This window comes from Penicillium cosmopolitanum (assembly GCF_028827165.1).
Source record: "Penicillium cosmopolitanum strain IBT 29677 chromosome Unknown utg000008l:1.0-4398992.0:1.0-4402845.0, whole genome shotgun sequence".
NCBI lineage: Eukaryota > Fungi > Ascomycota > Eurotiomycetes > Eurotiales > Aspergillaceae > Penicillium > Penicillium cosmopolitanum.
The window spans coordinates 236,856-250,183 of NW_026622678.1; the positions used below are offsets into that span (position 1 = coordinate 236,856).

Below are 13,328 nucleotides of genomic sequence, written 5' to 3' on the forward strand. Positions count from 1 at the left end.
CCAGTTTATTTGTCCGGATCTCCAATTAGGGCTGCCAGTGTCCAGCTATCGTGGCCCCGTCTCAATGCAGAAAGACTAGGAAGCCAATGAAAAGGACCGATCATTCTCCTCGTAGCCACAATTATTAGGAAACGGCGACCCCGAACACTCTCACCATTTTGTGTTCGGTACCTTTTGGATCTGCAATACAATCTGCGGTAATGGGAGGATACGAACGAACGGCATGTGACGTGAAGATGATTTCAGCCACAATTCCAACATGGATCATCCTGTAACACACCTAGTATGTTAATCAATAGACAGTGGAGAGCAGGAGAACCTCTCACTATGTATTGTTATCTCGGAGATCCACCACAACGAAGACTGTGGCTATTTCGCGGTTATCTCGAACGGGCATCCTGCAGCTCGCTAAGGAGGAGGCGCAGTGGACCAGGAAGTACATCCCCTCCCCGCCACCAAACCATTTTGGAGGGATCCATTTTTCCCAGTTTCCAGGAAATGCAGGGCGGAGATCTTTTCCTAGCACGAAACTCACTATTTCTGACCACGACACTTTCGAAAAGGGGGTTTCCATGCTTCGTACGGAGTACATACGTACATGTTCCTTTGTAACCCACTCTATGGTACGGTGACAGCCGTCGGTCAGCCAGCCACACTAGGCGGAGCACCGGAGATGTCATTCCGGCCGTGGCACTAGACAAGCCCTTGCTGCTTCAACCTGGGGTAATGGACATAGGAGTCCTCCAATGGCACGTCAGAATAGCAGCATTTTCAACGCACTAAATTGAACCACTGTGCGAGGAATCTCGGTACTCGGGAACAGGAGGCACCTTCTCTGTGCTACCTGGCTGACCGTAACTGGCCTGATAGATCCAATGCACACTGAGCGAGGAGTGTCGTGTGAAGGGGCGATCCGTTGGGTATCTACTTGTATGTGGCGCACAAGTCCTTGTCGTGATCGGGCGGCTAACTACTACTGCATACGAATACTATGCATACAGTACATTATTACTTCGAAAATAAGTACTAGAAGTTTCTGATAACCACTGCCGCATAGCTGGAGATCGTTCTTGTGGAGGTGTATGTATGAACCTCGGCTCCTGATGTTAGCGGGCTCTTTTTACCCCTTCTTCTCCTACCAACCTTGGATACATCCAAACTCAATCGCGTACCTTAAGGAGGAATAAGATCATTGGCGGAGGCATGGCTATCTAAAACTGTACGTGAACCATCAAAGTAACTACGGAGTACATATGAACGAAGTAGTTACTTGTCCGGACATGTACACGAACTACAGATCATTGACTCCTTAGGCCCCCAGCCTGAGACCCCGCCACCATGCAAAGGAATTTGTCAACCCTAAATGAGGTCGTCGATCCACATCGTGCATGTCTTGCAGGCCGGAGATCTCTGATTTGCGTTCTCCGTTACAGACGCCAGCGTCGGAGGCCCCGAGGGATCACCATTCGTCCTGTCCGAGAACACACGTTCCTGGGCCCAAGCGAAGGAAGTCTGGACGAGCAGAGAGACTCGAAGGCTGCGATCGCTGATCTCGCCAGGGGAGAACGGCGAAATTCTCCAAGTCCTCATTGGCCACTGAAGCCTTGAGTTTTTCCGAGACTAAAAGTGTCTCATCTGGATCGACAGTCTAGTGACAGCACTTGAGCGGATCTCGGGATCTGTTTCGAAGAGCTAGGCGGGTCGAGTGGCGGAAAATGAACGGTCCAACGTCCCAAGAACCTAGTGTTCATTGGTAAGTTACTTGAAATGCGAAAGTTCGTGATCCAAGGCTCTGGGAATCACACTGGACACAACTCAAGAGTCCTTATTTTTAGGGCTGTGGAAAATTTGCACCGAGATGCCTCCGGCCGGCCGAGACGTTGGGGTGGCAAACTACGAGTATGTATGCAGAGACTACGAAGTACGGAGTACCATTTCCCAAATTGGTACCTAAAAGATTGATCCAAGCTCACAATGGAATTCTTTCTATTGAGTGGTTTCAGCTCTCCCCTCGCGGGGAAGCGCCATTTATTCCGGCATCCACATCCACACCCACACCCGCAAGGTTTTCCTTCCTTTTTACCGTTCTGGTAAAAGGCTATGGATCGACAACCTCAGCCACAGAAGTGGCGCCCATTCATGTTTTGCGTCAGGTTAGGCCTCGAACAAATTTCCTGAAACGCATGCGACTCGGCTGCAACGGGCTCTTGAGTTTTGTGTATGTAGGTCGCGATCATCCCCATTATACATGTAAGAACCCGTATTCAGAACCGCTACCCTGTATACTTTGTGCATCACGACCCTGTAAACTTATTCTGGGAATCTACTCGCTACTGCCTGTTGACCTCTCTATTTGCTTTTCTGTTACCTTTACCACCTTAAATATTTACATACGAGATAATCGGTTTCGCGCCTTAGTTCCTTTTCTGGTCATTTATGCAATCGATAGATCGTTTGATCCATCACCTTCAAGTTTCTATTAGCGGATTATTCCCGAAAGAAAAACACATCATCCTTCTTAGTCAAAAACTGTCCGGAGCGATAAGCGGATTTGTCACCAACCATGGTTCGGTGGATCAATGCACGTCGAAGTCACTCTGCGTCAATCAGTACCAAAGTTCATGCGGTGACTAGTTTAGGTGAACACGAATTCCCGTTTCCTGCAAGCACAACGGCCACAGAGCTATGCTTAGATTGCGGTATTGCAGCGGTGAACGAATGAACTTTTGTGATCAGGTATGTCCGAGAACCTTTGAATCAGATTTTCCCTTTATTTTCGTCCTGGAGCCAAAATGTCTTGGTAGAAATGAATATACAAGGGTAGATTATGTGATATTCAGCTACAAGCCACACAAACAAGGCCTGTTTTAGGTCCAGCCTTACCGAAACTATCGAAATGAACCACTCCAGAGTGAGGAAGGGGCCCACCGCGAGACTGCAGTACATGAAAAAGGAATTAAAAATAAAAGAGAAAAAAAAATATAAGGATAAATCCAATCGAACGCCTCTCAGCCATGTGGATTCGGGTATCGCACAGAAACGATCTGGATCTTGCATACATAGGATACGGGCCGGTGCAACACAGAGAGAGAGGAGTGGGCCACGGAGTTCCCAACGTTCGAGGGCCGATCTTCATTTAGCAGTGGCAGCGCCACACCGGCACTTTTACGTAGTTGCTTAGGCCCCTGGTGCTCCCATCTTCCATGCAGACGTAGGCAGCATCCGCCCATGACAGTAACGGGTGCCGATTTGAAACCCTGGGGAGAGAACTGGAGCGGTTCGCATCCTTGATCTGACACCATGGGTGCCTTGAAGGGATATCGATGCACCTGGCTCGAAAGAGAAGGTTTATTATGTTTGACAGAGCTCACGGGTAAGGAAGAGCCGTACTTCTGTCACCACTCTCTTGATCTGCATACCAAAGCCCGATAGTCTTGAGAAGTCGTAATTGCCATGAATTTCGTGACAACCTTGCTTCAGGGCTAGTCATTTGATTCGAGTGCCGTTCAACTGGAAAATTTTGGTCTAGTAAGACCCGACCACTCTGTCGGTTTCCAATGAGGTGGGAATTTCCTCAAGCCGTTACCCACCATAGCCTCCCCTTCGAGCCATCTTCTAATCCAGTCCGTTCCAGTGCTGCACTGCATAATAGAGATACTTTAATGCGGCAGTAGGAAGATGCGAGAGTCAGGAAGATTGGAAAATAGAAAATAATAATAAAAAGGCAATCAATGATGGGTATAGATCCACCCCCGATTCTGCGGTGGGACAACGGTAAGGGTAAAACAGCCGGGACCGCCGTGCGTGCGCTTAGCGGCCCAAGTTTATAGGATGAAAGTGGAATTGGGATCCAGTGCTTTTTTTGATTCTGTCCTGGGTTCTCCACAATCCCCGAAGCAACTGTGCAGGTTGGTTGCGTGCACTAGTGGGCGAAGCTCGCCGAGGACTTTGTGGGCTTGAATAGACTTACATTGTCTATAAATCTCCGGATCCCAGAGTTGGCCCCCTTATTAGTGAGAGGATCTTTTCTTCGCCGCCCAATGTTGTTGTTTTCGTGTACTCGCCAATCCATTAGAGATGCTTCCTGGCTATAAGCCATCCTTTTCTTCTCCTTTGTTTCCTTGGGACACGCCCACCGCACTATTTCCGAGCAAGATCGAGCTCAACCCTCAATCGATCAGCCTCTGCTCCATGGTATCACGTTATCCTCTCTTTTTCGCCCTCGTTCTCCCCCCGCTGATGGCCAACCCCGCGCAGATCCCAACAAGCATGTCGGCGCAAAACCAGCAGAATTCACCCGAATATCCACATTTTGCTCTGATCTACATTGACCGTCAGGGTAATCTTCGTCATGAGTCGTCTCTATCCGTCGCCAACAGCCGCGAAACTATTCTATCTCCGCTGGTGACAGATGAGTTTCTGCGAGCCGTACAGCGCTCGAGCGGCGCTACTCCATCACATTCCCAGTGTAAGTGTCACATACCGCCGCTGAGATTACTCAAAAGTGAGAAGCGAGAAATACCTTGGATTGCAAATATACAGACGCAAAGATAGAGGTCGGAAAGCCGCTGATCCGATATAGTCGAGTTGGGTGAGCCTCCCACATATCACCGAGTCACTAGTGGACAGACCCCTGTTTCGACCCAGATTGGCAATATTCGCCCCGGCCCGGAGAGAAGACCACCCGACAGTCAGTCTCGAGGCCTTCTGGTTGCAAGAACACCCACCCAACCCCCGGTATGGTCAGCTCCCCAAGGGCCAGGCGACTGGTCTCGCTGGTCGGGGCAGCACCCGATCCCACAACCACAACAGAGGCCCTGGGGCATGGAACCAAACATGAGGGGCAGCCAGAAAGCTTTTATATCTATTAGGGATAAAGATTTCCTACGGAGATACTACGAAAAAATCTTCCAAAATCTACAGCAGACCAATTGTCGTGTTCTGGCCAAGGCCTACGTCAAACTGGTTGAGCCGCGCAAGCAAGTGAACTTTCCATACAATGGGCGAAAGATCGTGGCCGGGCAGACGCAACAGCTGGATCCCGATGATACTAAGCCTCCTTGGTGGCCGACTGGAGTCAGTCATCGAGAGCCAGACCATCTTCCCAAAGCCGGTAAGGAGTTGGCTCCTTTCCTCCTTTCTCTCTCTCTCTCTCTCTCTCTTTCCGACTGACACCCGTCCTCGTTGATTCTCCGACGATGAGATTCTTTAAAATGCTTGCTGACCAGACCAAAAGAACGTATTAGGCTCCTAGTCCACATTCTCTGCGAACTGCGCACCAGTTACGGTATCACCGCACGGAAGTTAAAAGCCTCAGACCAGCCAATCCGTCGACAAATTCTACCAGTCGAGCGTTTAGAGATATTAGACGAGGTCTATCAAGTCAGAGAAGAGGAAGAAAAGCTTTTGGATCAAGTGACTGGTATGATGATTGAGTTACCTCTGCCCTCCAGCCAGCCGAACTGACTGGCCGCAGATGGAAAAGCCATGGTGTCAATCTCACGCTCAAATCTCCCCGATGCAGCAGAAGCTCTCGTCAACCGTGGCGAGCAAAAGCAGAAACCAGCTCCGATCGAAGAGGATCCCAGCCCAGAGCCGAAGACAGAAACAATGCCCGTCATTGGCGGGCCCTCGAGAGCGAACCCTCCACAACCTATATTCGTTGCCGGCGGAGACATCCCCCCAAACCCTCAACCTTCCGTGACCCCGAGTCCTACTCGTTATATACATCAAGACCTGCCTATACACCCCAGCTTTAACCAGCCCCCTGCTTCAAATTCCATTTCACCGCAAGTGAAGAGGAAACGGCAAGATTCAGGGCCGGATGTCGCTACCACTCTTAGCCCAACGACCATGGGCTACTATTCCCCAATATTCGTAGGCTCACAGCCATTTATGACTGAGCCTTATGCTGGAATGCAAGGCTTTCAGACCTCAGGTGTTACGTCCCAGGACATGACATCTGGACAACCGATACCAGAACCTTTCAGAGAGCCCATGGAGAATTATGAATTTCCATACTACTTTGAAAACTAACACGACACATTCAAAGCGTTCATTCACGTTGGTCATGATGACGAGTTTCTTTTCTACAGCGTTTGATTAAAGTGCGACAGCACTTGGGGAGGTTTATTTGATAGGTTTTCAAAGCATTGAAGCAAGTAGTACATGTTGAGTTTCGTGAAAGTCGAGATGGATTTCATCCAATAGCATAAAAAATAGCATTGACAAATGAAATTTGCGATTGATTACCCGTCCCCTCGAGGTTTGGATATCATATCCGAGATTAACTTCTTCACGGAAATATTCTCCTTCAACCACTCATAGGGCACAGCCTCAAAGACATTGAGAGTAATAGTCATTGAAATACGTGCAAGTGTACCCACTCGCACAGGTCTTTCCTCCAGTCCATCCACTGCCACCACACTGACCCCAATGGGCGACGCCTGTGGCAGAGCTACCACTACTAGTCGTCGTCGAGGTCGACGAAGTACTGGAGACAGCGCTAGTTGTGGTACTACTTGTCGCAGTGCCACCGAGCGCAGTCAGAATACCTGTGTAGGCAGGCTTCTTCACATAGTTTTCATCCCAGGGACAGGCGGCGCCTTGTCCAGAGAAAGTGCTGGGAACCCAGGAGTATTTATCAGTCCAATCCCAGATGGTGACGCCGACGCAGTTCTTTGTTGCAACACAAGCTGCCACGGTACCCGAGTAGTCTGTCTTCTGCTGTGCAAGAAGGGCGTCTGTGGATGGAAGTGTCATGCGAATATCAAGCTCAGTAATGGCAACTTCCACTCCGAGGGCAGTATATGCAGCCATGGTGCTAGCTTGCGAGCTTTGACTAGGGGTGCTTCCTACAATGAAGTGGCCTTGCAGACCGACGCCATCGATTTTGACTCCGTAAGATTGAATTAATTTGACGATGTTCAAGGCACCTGTTGCCTTGGAGCCGGAATATTCGATATTGTAGTCGTTATAATAGAGTTTCACGTTTGGATCTGCCGCTGCCGCTGTCGCGAAGGCAATTGGGAGATAGGCCGGCCCGATCGTTGTGTACCAGATACTTTCGCGGTAGGAGCCGTCCTCATTGAGAGCTATAGGGAAGAAATCAATATGGCGTTTACACCCCGTAAGAAAAATGCCGATTCCATACCTTCGTTCACAACATCCCATGCGTAGCAATCTCCCTTGTAGTGAGTCACTACATTAGTGATGTGGTTTTTCATCGCTGCGAGTAGCGTCGCATTGGTCCAAGTACCACTGGTGACTATTTTATAAGGTGAGCAAGATATTTAAATCTATTAAGCAGAGTACAGAACCCACCCCAGCTGGGAAGTTGGCTGTGCCAAACTAAATTGTGACAGCGAAGCTTCTGGCCATTTGCTTTTGCAAGATTGGCAATGACGTCTCCCTTGGTATAGGAGAATGTATTTTGCGTAGGCTCAATCGTGTCCCACTTTGAGTATATTTAGTCAGATTATGAATCGCTGAGAAATAATAACAATGATAGAATGATTGACTGAACTGACCTTTTGGGAGTTCCCGGGGGTGATTTGACCAAAGTCATCGGTGTTGTTGAGCTGCGTCACGTATGCAGTATCCGTTAACTCTGGGTTATCTGTTGCAGTTCCGAAATAAAGTTTGCCTTTGGCTACAGCTGCAGTATTAAGACCTGCTCCTTGCACACTGCCGATTCATTGTTAGATCTAGCTCCTGGACAAGAACTTCCGAGATCAAACACGTACAGCTGTGGTAGAAGGCCAACCGCCAGCGCTAATATCTCAGAGGATAGTCGGACCATTTTGCAAGACTAGAGTAATACACAACAATACAGCATGAAATGGGAGGCAAAGACTCTAACCAGGCCGGGAGTGAATTTATAATAGATTGACGAAAGGGGTGCAGATAATTGATTCTTCCGGTGCTGGATACCCTCATGCCATTCTCCATTCGGACCTATGGCCCGTGGCGTAGTAGTCGCGGCCATACCAAATAAAAAAAGGGTTGTTGTTGCCATGTAGCTTCGGTGATATAGCCGGTTCACTGCATTAGTAGTTTCTCAAGGAGAAATCCTACGCTGTGGTTGTTTCAGGTATAGATTAAGGCCGGTGGAGCCGTTTGGAGGACCAACTGTGGCTTAGGACATCCCCCACCCTCTGGCCTCAATGAATAAAACAAACGTAGGAATTTTTCCCGAGCTTCAAGGTGAAGCATTTTCTTGAAGAAATCATGGTTCACGCTAGGAACTGTTCGTGTCCTGAAGATGCGGGGGACTGGATGAAGCGGGGATAAGTCCGTCCCGCGCCGGCAAAATAGCATAGTTCTCGTTTACTTTTAGGCTGTTACCACTAGTAACTAGTAGCTGGTGACTAGTAGTAGCTACTAGTGATGTGGGAACTTCCTACTAGTATCCAGTAATACTCTGCCTAAAGCTCGTCCCAAGTGTCCGAGTCCTCTTTTCGGTTTCTGCCTCCAGCGCGTTCCTCTCAAGTTAAGCCTGATGTCGCATCACTCTAGCCGGCCTTTTTGGTGATATGCCTGTTTCAATGTACGCTTAATCGAAAATACTAAATGTGCCTTTCACACAGAAAAGTGGTGTATCCCACCTATAGGTTCATAGTTGGGGTTTTCGCTCTTGGAACCGTGGCCAGTTGATAGGTTGAATTGAGATCAATTGTTGATCCCCTTGATTTTGACTTTCCCTATTCCAGGGAAAGTATCTATCTATCTTGATGTGTTTGAACATGCATTTCAAAAATGGGTATCGAGCTTTTGTAGTGTATATCGCCCTATCTATTAGGACGTTCTCTCAATATACTGCGCATGGCGTTTATGGGAGCCCGGCTTCATGAATGCTAGTTAACCGAGTTCAATGTTGTTTCATCTCCATTAAGGATCAGATTACCATTGAAGGACTTGCAACCGGTAAGCAAATTACCGAAACCTTGCAGATACAGGTAATCCTTTGAGTTGGTTGGAAAACACAGTATGATCATTTTCAACCCTCCTTGCGAGCTTTCATCTCCGCGATGAAGGCAGCAGTCTTGGAGCTCGGCACGACAAAGATCCGGACCATGTGATCAACAACCTCAACCTTTCCACCGGTAAGAATTTGCAACAAGGGCAGTTTCTTACCGGCCTTGATTAGTCCCCCAGAGACAGTCTGCATAAAGCACTCGACGTTGGCAATGGTGTACTCCTTCTTTGTGTCCCACGGCAACGGGAGAATATAGTCCAAATGATCAGAAATGGAATGCAACTCCGAGAAACCCTTAATAAAGTCGGACTGAGCGTCCATGGGGTACAGAAAGACAGCAGGAAACTCCACAGAGCTTTCTGGCGAAAGAGGATCGGGAACCAGCCTGATAGTAGACCCTTCCATATCTGGGGGTTGGTCAGTCTTTCGGGTTCGGATTTGGCGTGCGCGCAAAGCTGTGCTAAGGACCAAGTTTTGTTTGCGAGCGAGCTCCTCCTCGGCCTTCTTCTTAGCAACTAGGCGCTCTTTAAAGGCCTTGCGCTCGGCAATCTTTTGGGAAGCAGTTTGAAGGGACTTGTTATCGGGTCCGATGACCAATCCACGCGCCGCGGCATCCTCGGCTTCGTCGACCTTATCTAGCTTCAACAAAGCCATCGCGGAGCGATAGAAGGCCTTGACGTTTGTGGGGTTGAGCTTGAGGGTGACTGCGCAGTCCTGGGTACACGACCGGTAGTTTCCTAGATAGAAGGGATGTATGAGTAATGTTCAAAATCATATCGGAGAAAACAGACATACCAAGTTCGAGATTACAACGTGCGCGGTTGATATGTGACAGCTCCTCCAACTTTCGAAGCGATTTCTTCTCTTCTGCGAGATCCTCAGGCTTCTCCCATTTGTCCTCTTTGGCATAGATGACGGCGATAGCCTTCGTGTAATGCTCCTTGGCATCGATCCAGCGTAGTTCGGAGACGGCTTCGTTACCCTGGTCCTTGAAACTTTGCGCAACGTCGGCACGGGTACCCTCGTTCTGCATGGCAGAGATGGCATCCAAGAGAACGTTCTCCCCATCTGTAATAGTTCGAAATGAGTGTCAGTAGCCGATTCTGCTGGACGTGAAGAGGGAAACAAAACACTGATACGTACTCTCATCACCCGCATTCGCAATGTCCGTCATGAATAGCGGGGTCTTGTTCATCATGTCGAGCAATTCCTCCTTCGACTGCGACTTGACCGATGCCATAGCCGGGGGCATTTTCGGCACGGAAGGGTCATTCTCTAAATCCTTCAGCCTCTCTTCGTTGATAGGGATGGCACTTCCTCGTTGGCAGCAGCGAAGGCATCGAAGCCGGGCTGCGGCAAGTCGGGCGGTCCCTGAGGAGGAGCCGGGTTGAGATTGAGCGACTCATCGAAGTCGTCCGGGAGCTCCTCGATTCGAGACATGGTGAGTACAAAGCAGAATACCGAACCGATTGGAAAGGATTCTAAAAGCGACTGTCTGGACTTTTTTTTTTGCGGGGACCGAAATGTCATTCAGCAAACAGTGCAAACACGAGGGGTTGCACGGCTCCACCAATCAGAGAGGAATGCTCTGATTGTATGGTTAATGTAGATCTTGATCTAGAGATAAACTTGGTTATGTAAATGAAAAGAGATTTTTCTTTCTCTCTGTTAAACCTTGGAAATCATGGGTCCTGTGAAATACGGAGCGGAAAATCCAGTGCGTGGCGCCACCTGCTATCTAAGTAGAATCTTCTGGAACACCTTACTAGGCACGGCCCATCTAGACATGGAGAACTAGTCAAGGCACTAACTAACTAACTATGTATATACATTGAACCAAAGGAATCAACGTACAAGTCAAACTATACGCGAAATTAAGGTTATACGAGTATATACCTCCTATATCGGAGAATGTCAGATCGGAAACTGCCCGAGGTATCCCAACCCCGCATCAGTCGGGCGAAAGACCGAGTCGCCGATATAGGACGACATACTTACTACTAGTAGTACTGCAGTACCCATACAATCCATCATCTCATCTCGAATTTCTACATCATCTTGTGAATATAGCCCTCAGCATGGCACAGACACACAACATTCTCGTCCTGCCAGGTGACGGCATTGGCCCCGAGGTCATGGCCGAGGCTGTTAAGGTGCTGCAAGCATTCGAAACTCCGCAACGCAAGTTTCAACTACGACACGAGCTCATAGGAGGATGTAGCATTGATGCTACAGGCAAGTCAGTGACCGAGGAGGTGAAACAGGCTGCATTGGATTCGGACGCGGTGCTATTTGCTGCCGTTGGCGGACCCAAATGGGATGGTGCTCGTCGTGGTCTTGATGGGCCGGAGGGTGGATTACTCCAGCTACGCAAAGCAATGGATATCTATGCAAACCTGCGCCCCTGTTCTGCGACTTCGCCTAGCTCATCTATCGCAAAGGAGTTCAGTCCATTCCGGGAGGAAGTCATTGAAGGCGTTGACTTTGTAGTTGTGAGAGAGAATTGCGGAGGTGCTTACTTTGGACGGAAGGTGGAAGAGCCAACATACGGTACGTGATACCGTCAGAAATTCAAGATTATTTCCCTTTATACTAACTATACTCAGCAATGGATGAATGGGGCTACTCCGAAGCAGAGATCCAGCGTATTGCCCGTCTGTCCGCAGAAGTGGCCCTTCGCCATGATCCCCCTTGGCCCGTCATCTCCTTGGACAAAGCAAACGTCCTCGCATCATCTCGTCTCTGGCGCCGGGTGGTAGAGAAGACCATCACGACTGAGTACCCGCAAGTGAAGCTGATCCACCAGCTCGCGGACTCGGCCTCGCTCATAATGGCGACGAACCCGCGATCCCTGAACGGCGTCATCCTGGCTGACAATACTTTCGGTGATATGCTCTCCGATCAAGCTGGTTCGATTGTCGGAACCTTGGGTGTTCTCCCCAGTGCCAGTTTGAATGGTCTACCCGGCGACAAGGCATTGAAGACGCGACCGTACGGATTATACGAGCCTACCCACGGCTCAGCTCCGGAGTAAGTATTGCGAAATATGGAGATGCCTACGATGAACATTGCTAACTATTGTCTAGTATTGCTGGGGAAAACATTGCCAACCCCGTCGCAATGATTCTTTGTGTGGCTCTGATGTTTCGCTACTCATTAAACATGGAGGCCGAGGCAAAGCGGGTTGAAGATGCCGTTCGAAAGGTCCTTGATGCAGGTGTTCGAACTCCTGATCTGAAAGGAAAGGTGGGAACCAAAGAGGTTGGTGATGCCATTGTAGCTGCTTTGTAAAGAGAGTTGAGCCTGCAATAGAGTTGGAGAATATGAGAAAGTAAGTAGCAATTTTCAAGGCACAGAAATTAGTAGAAATACCTTGGGTGATCTGGAATTAAGTCAAAATTGATCAAACAATACAAAGATGAATCACAATGAATGAAAATGTCTCAATTAGATTGAAAGACGATAAGTAAGAATTGTTTATAGGGCATAGGGCTATGCCGACTGTTCATGTCATCCTTTGAATCCCAAAGAAGGAGATGAGAGTAAAGTAAGTCGGCAGCCGCGGAATGGCAATGTTTGTTCTCAAAGAAGACTGTGACGGGGCGTTGCATCAATATGACTTACATTGCCCCTTAATTCTTGTGAGACATTGGAAGCAATGAGTTTTCTCCTTTTATATCTTAGCTTTTGCTGCCTCATTGATCGATTAAACCAGCCATTCTTTGATCAATACCTCCACTTTGGCCATCTCTACTTATAGAGAGAACCGAAAGATCCTTCAAATCCCCTTTACAACTAACCCCCAACCTACTATTTGTCCCGAGATGGCCGAACCAGCAAAAGGTCCCTGCACAAGACGTCTTGAAAGCCTCCACAGCCTATCCAAGGCCGATCAAACATACCTCCTCCGCTCGATCGCAGTAGACATACAGACAACATTCTCCTGCGTAGGTCAGCACCTAAGCCAAGGTACACTCAGTTCATCGAGCGCAGAACCAATATACGATGTGGCCCGAACGATCTGCAGGAGGAATGTCGCTCAGCATCAGAGACTTAAGGAGGAAATCCGGCGGCTGCTGGGGCAAAAGCACTGGATGAGAAAGGAGTATAGAAAACTCCATGTTTCAACTCGTGCTATTGCGCAGGCTTATACAGCCAAAGTGGGAAGACTACGAAATAGGGCAAGATTGCTTGAGATGAGATTATCCTGTGTTACACACGAGCGGGATATTCTGACTCGAGGCCTTGGTCGAAAACATCAAGGACCTAAGGAAACAGCACCTGACGAAGAAGGGGGGTTGGGTCGGTATGAGATTGCGGATGGAAACAAAGACGGAGATCGGAGACGGGA

The 13,328-nt window shown here is 48.8% G+C and overlaps 4 protein-coding genes across 4 annotated transcripts; 2 read left to right on the forward strand and 2 right to left on the reverse strand.

The window, feature by feature from the left end:
- Nucleotides 1-4,269: 4,269 nt before the first annotated feature.
- On the forward strand, nt 4,270-6,036 carry N7509_006630 (DUF2841 domain-containing protein; the record flags this gene model as incomplete). The annotated part of the gene is made up of 4 exons (XM_056631267.1): nt 4,270-4,504; nt 4,583-5,113; nt 5,237-5,422; nt 5,477-6,036. 4 exons carry the CDS (start codon nt 4,270-4,272, stop codon nt 6,034-6,036), a joined length of 1,512 nt encoding a protein of 503 aa, XP_056486818.1.
- Nucleotides 6,037-6,336: 300 nt separating this feature from the next.
- On the reverse strand, nt 6,337-7,801 carry N7509_006631 (putative endo-1,4-beta-xylanase; the record flags this gene model as incomplete). Its single annotated transcript, XM_056631268.1, has 5 exons — nt 6,337-7,094; nt 7,154-7,267; nt 7,324-7,456; nt 7,530-7,686; nt 7,746-7,801. 5 exons carry the CDS (start codon nt 7,799-7,801, stop codon nt 6,337-6,339), a joined length of 1,218 nt encoding a protein of 405 aa, XP_056486819.1.
- Nucleotides 7,802-8,998: 1,197 nt separating this feature from the next.
- Nucleotides 8,999-10,417, reverse strand: N7509_006632 (HSP70/90 family co-chaperone CNS1; the record flags this gene model as incomplete). Its single annotated transcript, XM_056631269.1, has 4 exons — nt 8,999-9,714; nt 9,773-10,045; nt 10,121-10,250; nt 10,292-10,417. The coding sequence occupies 4 exons, from the start codon at nt 10,415-10,417 to the stop codon at nt 8,999-9,001; spliced, it is 1,245 nt and encodes a 414-aa protein (XP_056486820.1).
- Nucleotides 10,418-11,055: 638 nt separating this feature from the next.
- N7509_006633 (3-isopropylmalate dehydrogenase) lies at nt 11,056-12,268 on the forward strand (the record flags this gene model as incomplete). The annotated part of the gene is made up of 3 exons (XM_056631270.1): nt 11,056-11,527; nt 11,584-12,007; nt 12,064-12,268. The coding sequence occupies 3 exons, from the start codon at nt 11,056-11,058 to the stop codon at nt 12,266-12,268; spliced, it is 1,101 nt and encodes a 366-aa protein (XP_056486821.1).
- Between the last annotated feature and the right edge of the window lie 1,060 nt (nt 12,269-13,328).